Raw genomic sequence first — 18,034 nt, forward strand, 5'->3', positions numbered from 1 at the left:
CAGTTGCCTGGATGCGTCTGAAAACTAATGATGAAACCAGCAAGACTAAACACGTCAACACTGAAGTTGAAGCCACAAAACCAAAAGAATGAGCTGAAAGAGGCCAAAAGGCTTCATAGCACTAATGGGACTTGCAAAATTTGGTGATAATTCTCTGTGGGTTCATCACTATAAGTGAGCCATTTAACATAATATATAGTAAAAAAGACAAAATAGGGAGAAATAAAGAGAAATGAACTACGATATGTAGCTCTGGTGCTCGCCACTTAAATGGGAACTTTGCTACTTTTCAACCAGCTTTATATAACGACAATGATGGTAGTATATGCAAATTAACAATGTTAACCTTCTCTCCATTTTGCCTGCACCCCCCACTCTGAATGTGTGTTCAAATCCTCCTATCTGATCACAGCCTTCCACTGTTGGACCCAAAGACGCCACACAGTTAGAACAAACAAGGGTTGTTGGTCAGACGACAGTAAACAGAACTGATCTCATTTCAACATGGTACAGTTAGATGACTGTGAGTTTTCATCTCGGTGACAAAGACATGGTTACACGGTCAGACGGGATTCTGGAAAAGGACTGCAGATAAACTGCTGCTGAGGATGTATGTGGTGGATCTCCAGCCTCCTCTTCATCAAATATGCTGCTCCTTATTGGCTAGCCTCCACCCCACTGGCAGTCAATCATCATCAGGGGAGCGAATAAGGAGGGACACCTTACCATTGATGAAACTTATGCGGTCCCGCAGCCCCTTGGCCTCCAAAGCCAGCCATTGACCTCCTGTCTCTTCTAGAGGAGGGAGCTCTGACGGAGGGGAGGGGTACGGTTTTTCAGTTACTGTCTGCACCCAGTGGGGGCTAAATCTGGGTCTGGAGCAGCTGGGTTTATTATGGCTCAGACTTGGCCCAGTTTGAGCCCAGAATCGGCATATGTTTGGCCCAGATTCAGCCCAGATTTGGCCCAGATCAACACCATAACCTGCATGTGTCCAAGCTGACTGGCTAAAGAGTGCAGGGCTTGTAGAGGGAGTGTGGTGGTTGGTTGGAGGGGTGTTACATGAGGCTCTATGCATGACCAGCTGGGGTTGCAGGTCTCAATGAGGGAATAAGTGGAGGAGCTAAGTGGGGTCAAGGGTCATTGGGGAAAAAAGGTTGTAACTAATAGTATACAGATCTTATTTCTTGATGAATGGCAGAAAATACCTGATGAATTTTTAAAAAACTCAAATCATATTACTTTATTTACCAATCATGGATGAATAGAAAATTGTCTCAGTCCATCAGGTGTTTTGAGCCTGAGTGCTTTATCCATTAGCAGTGTGTATTTAGGCCATGATGATGAACTGCACTGGTTAAATGAATCAAGAGCACATAACTGTTTATCTGAAACATGCATTGTGTGTGTGCATATGTGTGTCCAGGTTTTTTAGCAAAGAACATGTTTGTATGTTAAAAGTCTTACATTAAAATATGCTCCAAGTGTGCTTATGAGTGAGAATTCATGATACCAAGCCACATGTTACCTTGATGACTTAAATGAGCTGCTACATGCCCTTTTGGAAAACACTAACTCACCATTAACTGCTCATGAACCTATAAGCAATGCGTTAGGATGGTGGATCCCAGTCTTTGATCCAGCGATACAGCGAGGCCTGTAAACTGTTCTGACCCAGCACCAACACAATGACCCGAACCCAGAATGTAAAGAGCTGAATCATGCAGCGAAGCAGGGCAGTAATTATCGGTATCGCTGTATGTAATACAACTGGAGCAAAGAAGGGAACCACAGTATTAGAGTGATGTTTCTATTGCAGCTGTAGCTTCAGCAGTAAACAGCCTCTAGTTTTCTCCATGACTATTCACAGCATCAGACCTGGGACAAAACATGTGAGATGTGAAAGCTTTAAACCCACTGATAACACCAGATAAGGGAGGACTTCAAATTTTGAAAGTACATAAACCTCATCAAATGCACCTCGCAGGATAATTCCTGTTGATTAAAATAGTAATGTATTACACTAATTACGCTAATTAATGAGATCTAGGAACACAGTGACGTCACTAAAAAGAAATCTGACAGGACAAGAAGCCTGAGCAGTCAGATGATCAGACAGCCTGAAACAAACCCCCAGGTAGGGCTGGGTGTAAACAAATCTTTTTAACTTGCCTGCCAAGCACCAAATGTGGGTACATTTTCTAATTGGCGAGTTAATCTCTCAAAGCTAACTGCCACACTGGCGGGTAAATGTTTGTACCAAAACATGTGATCAGAAACTCTGCTGAGAGCACGTTTTGGTGTCATTTATGGACGCACCTCTGTCCTCTGCTGTCCGTCTGTGTCGGAGTTTCACACATGGCAAAGGAACAGGTACTTCATGGTGCATTAAGATGCACCCCATAGATGTAGAAATCTATACTGTGCACAATTGGCCACTAAGGTTGTTTAAAATTAAGTTTTTATAAACTAAACTTATAATAATTTATTATTATTATTTTCCGTGGTTGAAATGCATAGGCCTATAACTGTCTATAACTATAACTTACGTTGTTCTTTGGAAGGAGCTAAAATCAGAATCATTTCACTTCTCCTGATGCTGCATTAATAATACCTATACAATGCTATTGTGTGAATAATACAGCGCTGATGTTTGGCCTTCTGGATCTTTTGTTTCTCAGTTCATCTGTTTGGACTTCATAATAGTGACTTCACCTTGTTCCCTGGTCTCAGTAATTAATGTGGTGAGTTCAATACTGTCGGTAACTGACAGAAATGATCAAAAACATGAAAATAAGACCAAATTTGTAATAAACCCGAATTGCCCTTCAACAACACACAGTGAGGTTTTTGAAAGAATTTTTTACGGGATATCAAATTAAGTGACAGCAAAAATAATCATTCATGTGTCAACCCAGTAGATCACTGGCTCTTTTGCTCCATGGCCAGACCTTGCATTCCTAAAGCATAAGGAATATCATCTTTCCCTTTGCTGAGGGTGGACTGGTGTAGATTTTTGTGTTGGATGTACTGCACACTGTCTTAGGGTTGAAACAATCAATATCTCAAAAGAGTGAAACATTTGCCTCCTCTTTTGTTCTGAGTGTAGTCATTTAAAGAGATAGTAGTAAAGATTTACATGAGATTTTACAGGCTGACACTGATAATGGTACTTTAGGGTATAATTAAAAGTTTTCTTTTTAATATCAACACAAACATTTGTTGCTGAGGATCCCCTAAACAAGTAACTTGTCACCAAATTCCTGCACTGACTGAGACATGTTAGTATTTTAAATATTTCACAAAAACATATCAGTGCTCTCTGGTGGACAAACTATGCAACTGCAACACTGTTTCAACATTGCTCCAGCATGACGTGTCTGCACACAGCCCAAAGGATACTAAAAGACAACACCCACCCCAGCCACAGTCTGTTCACCCTGCTGCTGTCTTGCAAAAGATACAGAGTTACTGACGTACCTCAAGACTACAGAGCAGCTTCTTTCTTTGGACTGAGACTCCTAAACTCATCCTCAGCACTCCACCATCAATAGTTTTATAGGCGCAATAGAATAATTTTTCTGACTTGAAAATTATTTATTAATTAGTGTATATGATCTTGAGTCTGGGATTCCTCAACCACAGTTTCTTAGCACTTAAACTTCACAACAGTTATATAGATATTTAATCTGTAAAATGAAAGACTAAAGTGTACATTATAATAATATCAATAATTGTCTCTAGAACTTTTTTCTAGTCTTACTGTAGACAGTGCTAGCTGTACAGGTTCAGTCAGCACGGTGTATGACAAGCAAAGAATGCAGGGGCCAATAATCTACTGAGAACACATGAATCATTTTCTATTTTCTTTTGTATTTCAAAATATAACATGTTCACATTTTATTGTCAAAGTTCTTCACTGTTTTCACAGGTTTCGTAAATATGGTGTTGTTCAGTACTTTGATCGATCATCAATATTCAGCCCAAGTCTGATTAGAGCATTGGTTTGACCATCAGCCTAATGATGAGACAGCACAGCAACAGAAAAGTGAAGGGAAAAGGAGGGCTGGAGAGTTTGGGGGACACTCTGAGAGGGCAGAAGTAGGGGAGAAGATGAGGTTGAAATAAAGTGAAAGATGGTTTGGTTTACCAAAAATGCCCTCTGTCAGTCATGGAAAAGAATAGACAAAAAGAAAAAAGAAAAAAGAGAGAAAAGAAAGAATGAAAAAGTGAAAGACTGATAAACGGTCAACCACAGAGCAACAACGGTATATTACTTTATATAAAGATATAAACAGTAATCATCTTTCAGAGGAATTTAAAACAAACTTAGAGAAAACTAACACACCAGTAAGAGCAACAACAGTTCATCATGGCCAATGGCAGTCTCTGATTGGTCGATTGGGTAAGTCACTGCTCGCTGCCATACTGAAAGAAGTTATTCCATAATACACCATGTCTGTCCCTCTTTTCCAGAATCCCTACCAGGGTCAAAACCATCACTATCAAAAGGACTGTGTGCATGGGAGTTTGTTTGTGTTGAGGGGAAGGCAGGTGGGTGTACAGTACTTCATACTTACTACAACATCTAACAACATCTTTGGGAACATGTTGACCCCTTTCATTTTCCCAGTTACAAGAGAAAAGTTCTAATTTCCAACAATCCTGGTCACCGTTATCCCTCCATTCACACAGCCTCAAACACCAAAGAAGCAAGTCATGGGGAATTGATCCTCGAAAACCATCCAGAACCAAGCATTTTGGCCCAAAAAAGCTGAAAAGTTGGACCCCATGTGGAACCCAACGGGGTGTTTTATATTGTACTACAGGTCATTGAGCATTGTGCAATACTGTTGGTTGATGACACATTATTCATCACAATGGTTCAATTCAATACTGGTGTTAATGTGTGTGTGTGTGTGTGTGTGTGTGTGTGTGTGTGTGTGTGTGTGTGTGTGTCTGTTCAAGATCCAGAGCTATTTTGGTGGAAAACCCCTCAAAAAGGCATTCAGCAGGATTCTGGCACAATATGTGGAAGAAAACTTGAGAAAAAAAGAATAAAGACACGCTGACTAAACCAGTAGGAGACTAACCAGAACCAGTAAGATCCAAGAGGCTTCTACAGAACTGAAGAAGCCTCTTGGATGAGAGGTGAAACGTCTTCAAGAAACTGAAACAAGTACAGTTGCCTACGATACAGCACTTAGAATTACCATGACCTGGATGACTGAGAACCTTCATCAACACGACTCAAAATCTACTTAAATCAATATTCAATAAGACTAATCAAAGCTCCAAGAGGTGAACTATGACCATGTTGTGCTATGTGACGGTCAAACACATTTTTGACAAGTCACTGTATTACCTGGTAGTTAATACATTCAGTGGATACAGTGGGTCACTGTGGAAAACATGCACTATGTCCCACACTCTCAGGAATATCATGCTTCATTCATCAAGATAGAGATAACACTGTCACTGCTGGACATTCTCATGCACATCAACCGTCGAACGCAAACATGCGTCAGCCTCTCTCTCACAATTGTCGGTGTCTGACTAAGGTGCGAGGTGACATACAGTGTATCAAAGGTCTTTCTTAAAAAACTGTCATACTTCTTTTCTAGTTCATTTTCTAGGCACCTGCTGTCTAGCCACAAAATGGAAGCTGTATCCTTCCTTTCCGGCAATGGACCGGAATCAACCTACCTTCCGCCACGCCCCACGGGTACTGACGACCTCTGACCTTCTTGCCGTTGACTTCGATGACCACATTGCTGCCCACCACTGCCAGTGGCATCTTCTCCTGGAGAGGAAAGACAAACAATTTTCTGCAAATCTGCTGTAAAGTCTCCAGCATTTTCCTCAGTGAGAGATTTGTCTACATATTTTTAAGGCCCAGTCAGTCCAAACAGTGGCACAGCTAAATGTATCTATGTGTCCTGTGAAATAGGTGCTGCTAGAGGCTTGGTAATGTTGGGCCTTGGTGCAAGGCTAGTTAATGAACTATTGTGGCTAGAAAGCCAAGTGCTAACACACCAGTAAGCCGGAAACATGCTAGCACTCGTCAGTCACAACTACCACTGTGTTCTCAGGATTGTACATCACTTCACCAATAAGACATACAGAGGAGGGTTTAAACAACTGAATGGTGCAATGTGGCTAATAAGCTACAATAGCTGTTCCATCAAAGGTCAGCTCTGACACGATGGCTTACTCAACAGCCAAATTCACGTGTCAACGTCCACCAGAGTCACTGATGGCCAACATTAATATGATCTGGGGATATGTTATCACGTGTAGTGCCGAGCTTGACTCTTGCCTGAGGCAGCAGTTACTGGGGCAGAGCTACATGGACAACTATCATTAGTGAAAGTTCTTCAATGAGCTGGTCTATAAAGTTGCTGAAGAGTTATGCAATAATGCTGCCAGGCATGGGGGATAGGACAGCTGCAGCGGTTGGATACTGATCAGAGGACAGACTGACCTTTGGCTGTCTGTGACTCTATTTATGTCTTCCTGCTGAGATCAATCAGAAGTGCTCAAATCAAGTTTTACCAACAAGACAGCGTGGTCCATTACCTTAATCTTCCGGATGAGTTTGTTGTCCTCGTCGTCCTCCGTGTCTGGGAACTCATAAATCTTTATTTTGTGCTCCTGTATCTCTTTCATTATCTGACAAAGAAGACAGTAGAGTGGTAGAAGAAAATAATCAGAATGAAGTACACACAATTGGCCGTCACACATATGTAGCTCAAAAATGATTTACATTTCTCTTCTAGGTAAACAATCCTTGTACACTTAAAAGGAATAATTTGACATTTCATGCTTATATGAAATATGCCAATTGTTGTTTTTTCTGGGAGTTAAATTGACACTAGTTTCATGTCTATGCGTGACATATATAGCTAGAGCCAGGATGTGATTAGCTTAGCTTAGCATAGCTCTATCCATATTCTGAAAATATCCCTACCATCAATTTCAAAACTCAATATGTTGTACCAAAGTTGTATAATTCTTACACTAACAAACATAAAATGACAACTTTTAGAGAGAATGTTGCATTTATCAAGAGAGGGAGTCATGCACTGGAACTGTTTCTGCTGAACAACAGTTTATCCAATGTTCCAGTATTTCCAGGCAGCATCTATGCTGGTCAACCTCAAGGTGACACAAGACTCTGGGAGGTCACTGCATCCCGCTGTTGCTTGCCAACTTGGGGATTCATGGACTCATGGATTTACTCTGGGAAGGAAAGCTAGACAGCATATTTCCCAAAATGTTTCCAATTGCTTTACATGTCTATGTTGCATGTAGCGGGTAAAACAGATACACATATGCTACTAAGTGTTATCTGTTCACCTTAGATATACAGCAGCACGGCCTGTCCCATTAATGTGACACATGGACATAAATACCTGTTTCTTAAAGAGCTGGCACTCTTCTGGAGTCAGAGTGTCTGCTTTTGCAATGAGAGGGATGACGTTGACTTTGTCATGGAGTCTCTTCATAAACTCGATGTCCAGCGGCTTCAGACTGTAGGATAGAGAGAAGAAACCATTTAACCAAAGTCATCTACAACATCATTTGAATAAACAATTAAGCTTAAACTGCCACAGTGGCTTCCTTAGTGTTTTTCGAAGTAAATGCAGTTCAGAGGGTCACCAGCAGAGGGCCAACCAACCTGTATTTTGCATGTAGCCCACAGCAAAGACACAATGAAGCCAGCTGAGTGTGACAGACTTTTTGTCTTACGTTTCCTTCTTCTGTGTTGACAACTGTCGGTTTTGTCTTGCTGGGCTGCTGAGGGACTGTCTTTGTAATTCTCTAATAGGCTCCATCTCTGTCTAAATGACAAGTGGGATCCGTATCTGGTCCGGCATGAGGCTGGTGGGCTGTCTGCAAATGTGGGCGGTGTATGTGGAAAGTGAGTATGCACTGCATAATGAGAGAAAATTATGTAAAAATAACTGTACAGAGGCGGCTGTGGCTCAGGAGGGAGAGTGGGTTGTCCACTGATCACAGGGTTGGCGGTTCAATCCTCAGCTCCTCTCGTCCACATGTCAAAGTTTCCTTGGGCAAGACAAAGAGCCCCTGAATTCTCCCGATGGTGAGTTTAGCATCTTGCATGGTAGCTTACTGCCAGCAGTGTGGACGTTTGTGTGTGAATGGGTCAATGGGGGAATATGACATAAATGAATATTTTGGATAAAAGCTTTATATAAATCCAGCCATTTACTATTTACATGTGCATTCAAATGATTCATGCAGACAAGGTTCTGTGTCTGTGTGTTATGACTTTGAGTAGTAAAGGGCCTTTTGAGGTACTCATCCCAGGAATGCAGAGATACAGAGAGGGCAACAAAACAGCTGTTGAGTGGTTGACTAGTTCACAGAGGGACACAGACACAGAGTGGAGGAACTGCTCGGTTAGAACAGGGTCAGGTTTTTGTATAATGCAGCATCAGAACGCAGTCCCAGATAACACTGGAGTCAGAGTGTCTGCTCTCAGCAGAGGGAGATACCGACTGTCGAGACACTTAAAATGTTTTTCTTTCAATGTTATCGTAAATCATAGATTGTCTCCACATACTGACAGTGATTTATCCAGCTAGCAGCACTTACTCCTGGTTGGACTCAGCGCTGGAACTTTCCCTTCCTTCTCCCTTTGGTATCTTGGGGTATAATACATCACAGACAGGCTAAGCTTGGAAACATGACCATGCAGTTTACAACATTTCAGATTTTACAGTCGTGTGACTTGGGAAGAAGCAGTATTGAAACAGCAACTCTGCAGCTGGTGCAGCACATTTGAAGGTTAACAAATCACTTAGAAACTATATCTATCAAATTCCTGTAAAGTGACAGGAAAATCACAATTACTTGATATATTTACAGAGAGAAATGCTGAGAAATTGTCCTGACATTTAGAGTGGTCAGTGACTCAATAGTTTGCTTGCATTTATCAACAATACTGGAATAAAAGACTGGGGCTTGCCGCACCAATTACTGGAATTTATAGAGCTGTCAAAGATGGAGACGCCACTTAACTCCACTTAATTTTATTTATACAGCCCAAAATCACAATCACATTGCCTCAGCGGGCTTTTACAAGCTGTACAGTGAATGACATCCTCTGTCCTTAGACCATCTACTCGAGTGAGGAAAAACTTGCCATATTAAGAAAAATAACCCTTTTCAACAGGGGGAAAAAAAGAAACTTTCAAACTCTCTTTCATAAACTTGTTTGTTTTGCATCATAGTTCAATTTTAGGTTCCTTTCAGACATGCCTCTATTTCTGTAAATGTCATTTTTAATGTTGGTCTCATGTCTCTTGTCACGTCCTGAGTCACTTTTATGCACGATGGCAAACCAACGAGGTCGGCCTAGTAATTTTGCTATAACATTCATCAAGACACAAGTCTGAACTGAGCGCTGCTCATACTTTAACCATCTCTAAACACTTCCATTCAGATTCTCCAAAACCAGCACATTTAATTATCAGGTGTAGGTGTCAGCTTGAATGAGTCAGCAGTATGTCAGAGGGAAACTGGTAATAGAGGGTTCAGAAAGAGGCTAATTGCCTCAATTACAGAAAACAATGTGTTTACACGCTTTCTGGCTGGTGCCGTCAAAAGATTTGCACAGTAATGTCATTTTAAAAGAATCCATCTGTACATATCTGTAAGCAATCAAGGAATGATTAAGATCTATACAGATCAAATGTAGCCATCACTAAACATGAGAGGTTGGATGTTAAAACAGAGCTCCATATTTTTAGTCAGGCTGGTGCTGCTGCTATACTGAGGAACAGCGAACGTTCCAGTGATGCCAAGTGAACACACACACACACACACACACACACACACACACACACACACACACACACACACACACACACACACACACACACACACACACACACACACACACACACACACACACACACACACACACACACACACACACACACACACAGCAAGATGAGAGAAGACACAGTATGTTTGTCTGAGATCAGAGGCCTGCCTCTGTGAGCTGCACTGAGCCTCCACTCTGATTGGATAATTCAGTGATGGAGAGCAGAGCTCTACTTACTGAGCATGGGCAGAACTGGGTTATATAACCTTTGTGGGTCACACACACTGGCTGGCACGCACGCACACACACACGCACACTCAGCCTTTTGCTTCAGCCTCAGCTTGTATAGCTGGCAGGGGTTAGGAAGCTGAATTGAAAGGTAGACTCTCCCATGAAATAGGAGTTTCCAAGCCAAAGAGAGGCAATAGGTTGATCATCTCATTCTGAACACTGCATCAATTGATTTCACCGACTGGCACAGCATTGTCAGTTGGACCAGTTCAGAAGAATGTGGTTAGTGCTAGTGAATAACACCTTTGAATACAAATAGACTGGCACAGGGAGCATCTTGACCAGAGCAAATCCTTCCACTTGCCATCTGCTGCTTCTAAAACGCTGGCTTCAGAATATCTTGGCTCACCTGGTTACAACTATGATACTTTATGAAATTATAGCTTTGGAAGCAACTTAAAGCTCCTATAATCATTTTTTTTTTTTTTAGAAATTGATTAAACCACTATTTTCAAAGTGATAGGGGTTGCTTGTGGTGTCAGACCCACAGAGATTTATAACCCAACTCTCTAGGGTTTCATTAGCTCTCGAGTATGTCTTATAGCTCAAACACTGCATTTCTTTTTGGTAAAAACATGTGACACTTGTTGTAAGAACAATGACAGTACCAGTGTCATATCTCAAGTATTTTTTCTTATTATTGCCTCAGTTTGTGTCATCTTACTTAATGTAACATCTATTGAATTGTTATTACACCTTCATCTCATGCAGACCTACCCGTGTCCAGAGGGCGCTATGAAGTACAAGCAGCAGTGGACTCTGTTGTCGGGCATGGACCTGCGGTTCACCCTCGACTCTGCATTCAGGAAGTCCTCGCACTTACTGTCAATGTAGTTTATGACTGGCTGCCAACTAGGAAGATGGAGAGAGACATCAGGCGGAGAAAAGAAGAGGAAATCCGATAATAAAGAACGCATGATCATTAGGTAAGATCAAACTATGCACTCCTCACCAGTTGCTGTTGTCCACTGCATCCCCAAACCCGGGTGTATCCACAATAGTCAGTGTCAGCTGGACCCCTCCTTCCTTAATCAGCACTTTGGACTGCTCCACCTGGAACACACCAACATTCACACTATTTAGGACACTACTGAGCTGAATAAAAACCTATGCCTCACATCTAAATCTGAGTTGTTGCAGTCCTCTGATAATCTGTCTGTATATGTGTGGATTCAACACTTTGTTAATATAATTCAGGATGCCGTTTGGCAACACGATGTTCCCACACACACAAGCCTACATGTTTAATTGTTTAACACTATCCTTTCCCACTCAGGGCACAGATGATACATCACTGCACTGTAAGTGCACCCACACAGCCTGCTGGGAGATTCATAGATACCAGTATCTGCTGGCACTGGTGTGCGCAATCTTTAACTCTTTCCGTCCTCTGAGCTGCAAACATCAGAGCCGTGATGGTGTGTGTGGAAGGGATGGATGATTACCACCTCCTCACTATACAGGGTATTCCATCCTAAACTTTAACTCCTGAGTTCAGGCAGTCCTGGTGCTATCTAGAGATGCAAAAAATGACTATTTTCACTATTGATTATTTTCTTGAGTAATCGATATGTAGATTGGTCTATAAAATGTCAGAAGAAAACTGTGATAAATGCTGATCAGTGTTTCACAAAGCCCAAGATGACGTCCTCATAAAATGTTTTGCTTTGTCCACAACCCAAAGATATTCATTTTACTGTAATAGAGGAGTAAAGAAACCAGAACATATTCTTAATAATATTTAAGAGGGTGGAATCAAAGATTTTTTTCCTAAAACAATTATTCGAACAGATTAATAAATTATCACATGGTTATTTAATAATGTGATAGGTGACAACTGATCGATTAATCTAGAACTGACCCAAGGCGGCTGCAGACTGACTCTTGTAAGGAGTTAAAGGCACTGCTTTCAACAACAAAGACAACTCCTAGATTAGTCTGGGTGAAGCTACTGTACTCTTAAAACAATGTTCATGATTAATACATGAGAATACACGCTGCTACAATGATGTAATTGAGGCCAGAGTTGTTGCAGAATTGGAGTGGTGCATGAACATCTCTTAATTAACGATGTAGAAAACTTAACCACCAGTACAACTGCTGTTTTATGACATGTTATGGCACATGTTATGCCAATCGCAGTTAACATTGACTAAGTATTACGTTAACATGATGCGCTGGTTCAACACAAGTTTGTGCAAGTTATTCAGCATTATGATAATGATGACATGATATACGATGGTCTTATGTCAGAGCTGTCAGAGTTTTTTTCCCCCAGCAAATGCCAGTGCCATGGCAGAAATGTCTAATCAGTGTGCAATCATCTGTACTACCACATAACAAATACCACAATTGCAGCCTTAACTGGCTATTCCTGAGCTCTGTCATTGAATAGTGGCCAGGACATATTTTTTCAGAATATTATGATGTCACAGTGAAGTTGACCTTTGGGATTTTGGATATAACATGTCATAACTTCATCATTCAAAAATTTTTGGGAAGTTTTGAAATAATTATATGAATTGTTAAGTAGTGGCCAAAAATGTGTTTTGTGAGGTCACAGTGACATTTGACCACTAAAATCTAATCAGTTCCTTGAGTCCAATTGGATGTTTGTGCCAAATTTGAAGAAAGTCCCTAAAAGTGTTCTTGAGATATTTTGTGCTCAAAAATGGGACTGATGTATGGATGTACTTACATACGGACAACCTGAAAACAGAATGCCTCCAGGTAAGGCTATTGCCGGTATGCATGCAAACTCAATAGAATTTTGCATGTGGATGCAAATGCTTGTGAATGAAACAAGGTTAAGACTTTAGGGTTAAAACTAGCTTCATGTTCGGTCTGAACTTACTTTTGGGGCGTAGGAGTGTCATGATTGTGAGGTAACTGCTGGGTGAGGGGTGACGTGGTGTGTCTTGGTTGGAAAGCATTTTGTGCTTACATGGGAGGGATTTAATCAAGCTGGCACGGGGTGTTAAATTGCTCTTCAAAATCTCTACTAATTGGATTTTCATACTAAACTTCAGAAAAAGCAATGTCTGCATAGGAAAATGCATTTTCCTAGGGTTGAGCAAGCACTCCACTAAAACAAACCTCTGATACGGATATTCAGTATACTTTTGATGGATACGAGTACCACCTGAGTAAAACGTGACAGCATACGTGATGAAGGAAAATCCTCATAGGTGGCTGACGGAAGTATACAAAAAAAACTTGTTCTGTAAATAGTTCTTGCTCTGTGATCAAAAACATTGATTTGAAGCTCAATTCTGAGGCTGATCTGTTATTAGTTTTCTAATAAATACTAAATATAGCAACATAGAGTCAACCCATATCAATTTCAGGTTTAAATGAACTACTTCCAGTCACTTAGAGTTTATCCGAGTACAGACAGGGATGCAGATCATTTAGTTGGTTGAACAGATACAGATGCAGGCCTACTCACTCATCCCTATCAAGAACTATGGAAACTATGAAATGGTGACCACGAATGTAAACAAATGGACTAAAATGTACAACCATCTCTATATAGACTGGAAGACCAGTACTGACCTAAAAGTAGTGTTACTTAAAACCCATTCACTATATTTAACATGTTCTAAAGACATAAACCTGGTCCTGCTTGCTTCTCTCCATCTGCAGTGCCACAGTATGTTTAATGAGGAACACAAGTGCTTAATAAATACAAGATCAAGCTAATTATTGTTAACAAAATGTCTGTCTGACTGAGTTGTGTGTGTGGCTTTAGCTTGAAAGATAAAAACCAGACAAGCAAAACTCTTCCATCTCACATATATTCACATTCAGTCCCACCGATCTATCATTTCCTGCAGCTTGTATGCTGTTCCCTCACTTCGCCGCATACTTTCACAAGGCCATCTAGTTATTTTAGGATCACCCCTTTAACTAAAACTACAGCCCTCTCGCTCGAACGCATTCTTCAGCTTCCACAAACCTTCAGATAATCTGTCTAACTTTACAGCTGAGCATATATATCACACACCACACTCATTTGACATATCTGAGCTTAATTGTGCATCCAGCATGTGTGTGTTAAGATGTGTGTTTGTACTGTAAGTGTTTGTGCATGACATGTCGGCCATCTCAAAACCAAATCTGCTATTTCCACCGTTTCCGTGAAGAAAAACAGATTGGGAGAAAACCTCAAAAATGCCGTCAGTCTCAACACCATCATTTAAAAGTAATCTGATCTGGGAGAATGTGAGTGAGCGACAAAGCATGAGAGATTGTTCGGGAATATAAATACTCTGACCCTGTCTCTCCCCCTCAGCCTCAGACCACAGCACACACATTTACACACACTAACTGCTACTTGCAGGAGAGCATGTATGCCCACGTTGCGCTCATGGGGTTCACATGAGGTTCGATGTGAGCAATGGACCCAAAAGGGAGCTGGAAGCAAAAGGCTCTTAAATGTTTTCAGTCTTGCCATAACATAGTAAATTTAGCTCTGTGTTGGTGCACAGACTGGAACATAACAGAGCTGCTGTCGTGTGGGGAAGCGACATCTGATTTGTTTCTACAATCAATAATTTAGGACACAATGCGTGAGTGCAAGGATACAGCTTTTAAATTCACAAACTGAAGGTAAAAAAACAAAAACAAAAAACAGGACTTTTACTTTCCATGAGCACAAAATTTCAATGTATGAAGTGTAACAGTTGGAAAATGTACATGCCTGATCAAAATTTCAAGGATGCCAAAATTTAAATGATGAAGTATTGCCCTTTCATTGAATGATTTCATGATTTCTGTGTCTGGAAAGTTTTTAGAGCTTAGAGTCAGTTCAGAACTATTAGTACTAGTTTTGTTACTCTGTATTTGTTTCTACATTTTTTTTTTTTCATTTAAGAACTGAAGACAAAGCTGTCAAATTTTGGATTTTCTCAACACCAGTAGCTGTACAAAAACTGCAAAAATGGAATAGAATACGATTAATTATGTTTTCATTGTGTATAATTACCTGAAACTAAGTGTAGTTATGTTTTTGTAGCTTAGAACTAAGCTTTTATATCTACAGAGGAAGCAGGTCCTCTTCCATTGAGACGCCAAGTTTCTACAGTAGCCCAGAATGGACAAACCAAACACTGGCTCCAGAATCAGCCTTTCACGTTTTTCACGTTTTTAGTGAGAATGTAGAACACACATTTATTAAGATTAAATAAGAGTCACCTTATAATAAAGTCTTCCTTTCTTTAGTTGCATATGTTCGATATCGCGGCCAGCCAAAAGTAACGGAAAGCAATCAAGTTACATTACTTTAATATTGTGATACTTGGATTACATTACTGACTATATTTTTTACCAGGTGAGTGTGTAATTGTAACAAAACATTTTCAAAGTTGCCCTCCCAACCCTGACTGGTATACCCCTTTAATAAATTGAACCATGTTCTTTGTAGAAAGTAGTTCCAATGACAACTGCTGACAACAATATGGACACTTTTGAAAGATACACTGATGTTTATTTCCACTGTGTTGAGGTCGAGGCAGAAATCTCAAAAGAGGGCATCTCAAAACCAGGTAGTAGACCAAAAGTAGCGCAGGGTCGATAATTTGAATGAAACAAACTTCATGAATCCGTTCATTTCTAAGAATCTCACAGTGTAGCTTTGATTTTCTCACTCCCCTACCTACACAGAAGCACTTTTGGCTAGCTGAGCGGTAAATTGAATAGCTGGCTTCTAGGAAAAGGCAGCTGTGTGTGCTGTGGATGTGTGGGTGATACTTGTTTGTGTTAATGTGCAAAGACGACAGTGTACAGTGTTAGTGGGAGCCAAATCCTGCTGCGAAGTGATTTGCAATTTGTTGTGTGAGTGTCTGTGTGGGAGCAGTTATCATGACTAGGCAAACAATTTATTAATCAAGTGAAGAGAGGACGACTGTTTAGCTTTTTAGCAGTGTGTGTGTATGTGTGTTTGTGTGTGGGTGGGTGGGTGTTACATTTCTTGGGAACATTCTTGCCATTCTACTGACCCTCTCAGGCCCTAGGGGGCGTACAAGGACTCTCACCCAATCCCCTGTTTTTCTTTGTCTCTCCCCTGTCACCTCTTTCTCACCCATCACCGCCTCAGTCCTCAGAGACACTCTTTAGTTTGACCCTGCTTGGTCACATTCCTCCTCCTTTACTCTGCCTTTTTGTCCCCCTTCTCCTGCTACCTGAATCCCCTCTTCCTCCTGGCTAGTTCGCTACTCTGTCCCCAACCCTCCTCTTCCACCTTATTGCAGTTGTCCTCACCATCTTCTTCTTTTCCCTCCTTCCCTTTTTCCAACCCCTTCTGTCTTCTGCTCCCCACTGCTGATCCAGATGTAGCCTCCTCCTCCTCCTCCTCCTCCTCAGTTTGTCATGACCATAAAAGGATAAAACCAGGCCTTGCTGTTTCCCCTCTTAGTTCATCCATCCTTCTGTCTCACTTTCCTTTCTCCATCCTTCTTGCTTCCTCCTCTTCATATACTCCATGAAGAGACTCCAGCTATTACACCAAACTCTTTTCTTCCCTATGATTTTTAGCCTCTTACTCTTCATGGCAGCATGACAACTAGGACTGGTTCAAGCGATGTGGCTATGAAGTGTTCAAATTACCTTCAAAGCAATGAGGTTAAGTGACACATTGCCAACTTTGGTAGTCAATGCTCTCATGAAGTCATACAGAGCTTTTAGAGACAGGAGGCGACTAGCATAATATACAATTTTAGTGTTTAGTGTTTCACCATCTAATCAGTAAATGGACCAACAGGCAGGAGGACATTAGGCAGTTTCATAGATGTAGATATGAGGAGTTTCTCAAAGCAGCAGGGATGTTGAGCTTGTCTTTGACTTTTTCACCCCTCAACCTGACTCATGACCTTTTGTTATCTGTACTCGGACACTTCATGTCTAGGAATGCCTACTACTACTACGACTATTGAAATGAAAGAGTAGTCTACGGTGGGTTTATTATTTCGGCATAGAAGTGACAATAGTTGAAATAGAGGTCCTATTTACCACTGAAGAAAGCAAAAACATTTGACATTAGACACTTCATGACACAAACACTGATGTTATGAATGAAGCAATTCAAACAATTGACTAGCAGTTGTATTTTTCGGCTAGGGCTGCCCGATACTGGAAAAAAACTGACATTACAATATTTTGGATTATCTGTGATATATATTGAGAAATGAAAAAATGCAGGAATTTCCTTCAGATAACTTAAATAGCTCTATTAGGAAAGAAAGAATAATTCTAGAATAACAGGGTGATTTTCTTGGAAGCGCATTTTATCAAACAATCCAAGTCGACCCTGCTTTATTTGCTAAAATGATACAGAGGATTGTGATTGGTGGTTTGCTGAGCCCATGTAACCAAGAACCCTTAAATTGGACTAAATAAGACAAATGTCTCTTGTAGACTAGCTGTAAATTAGAAAATTAGAGGCATGTGAGTTTTGTTTTTGAATCAAGCAGAAGGAAATGTTATAACAGGACACTTTGCCTTACTTGACATTACGCATCCTGCATGTGATGAATGCGGGTGTGCATGTTCCAATGTTGATGCTGAAACGATATACAGTTCAGGCCTAATTTGGGCTATAGACCGCAGTACTGACTATAACAACACATGTCTTGTGAAAACATGCTGCTCCTAAAACACAGAATGACCCTAAGGGAGACAGTAATCTGATATTGTATAATGTATAATCTGTGTACAACTACTCCACATGCCTTTAATTGCCCCCCGGGGACAAATTAAGTTTTTTTTAACTGAACTGAATTGAATAATGTCATTTTCCAGCAACTGCACAGAAACCCATTGACTAAAAATATATATATATATATATATATATATATATATATATATATATATATATATATATATATATAT

General features: G+C 40.6%; 1 protein-coding gene across 2 annotated transcripts in view; it reads right to left on the reverse strand.

The window, feature by feature from the left end:
- Positions 1 to 18,034, reverse strand: part of LOC311263763 (septin-7-like) — a 55,940-nt gene that overhangs the window by 7,932 nt on the left and 29,974 nt on the right. For both annotated transcript variants that reach the window (XM_084364058.1, XM_084364057.1), the window contains exons 4-8: positions 11,100 to 11,200; positions 10,865 to 10,999; positions 7,416 to 7,533; positions 6,580 to 6,672; positions 5,707 to 5,803 (exon numbers count right to left, since the gene is read on the reverse strand). In XM_084364058.1, coding sequence (XP_084220184.1) covers positions 5,707 to 5,803; positions 6,580 to 6,672; positions 7,416 to 7,533; positions 10,865 to 10,999; positions 11,100 to 11,200 — 544 coding nt within the window. The remainder of the gene's footprint in view (positions 1 to 5,706; positions 5,804 to 6,579; positions 6,673 to 7,415; positions 7,534 to 10,864; positions 11,000 to 11,099; positions 11,201 to 18,034) is intronic.

The sequence above is a fragment of the Pagrus pagrus genome (genome assembly GCF_965226575.1).
Source record: "Pagrus pagrus genome assembly, chromosome: 10".
NCBI classification, from domain to species: Eukaryota; Metazoa; Chordata; class Actinopteri; order Spariformes; family Sparidae; genus Pagrus; species Pagrus pagrus.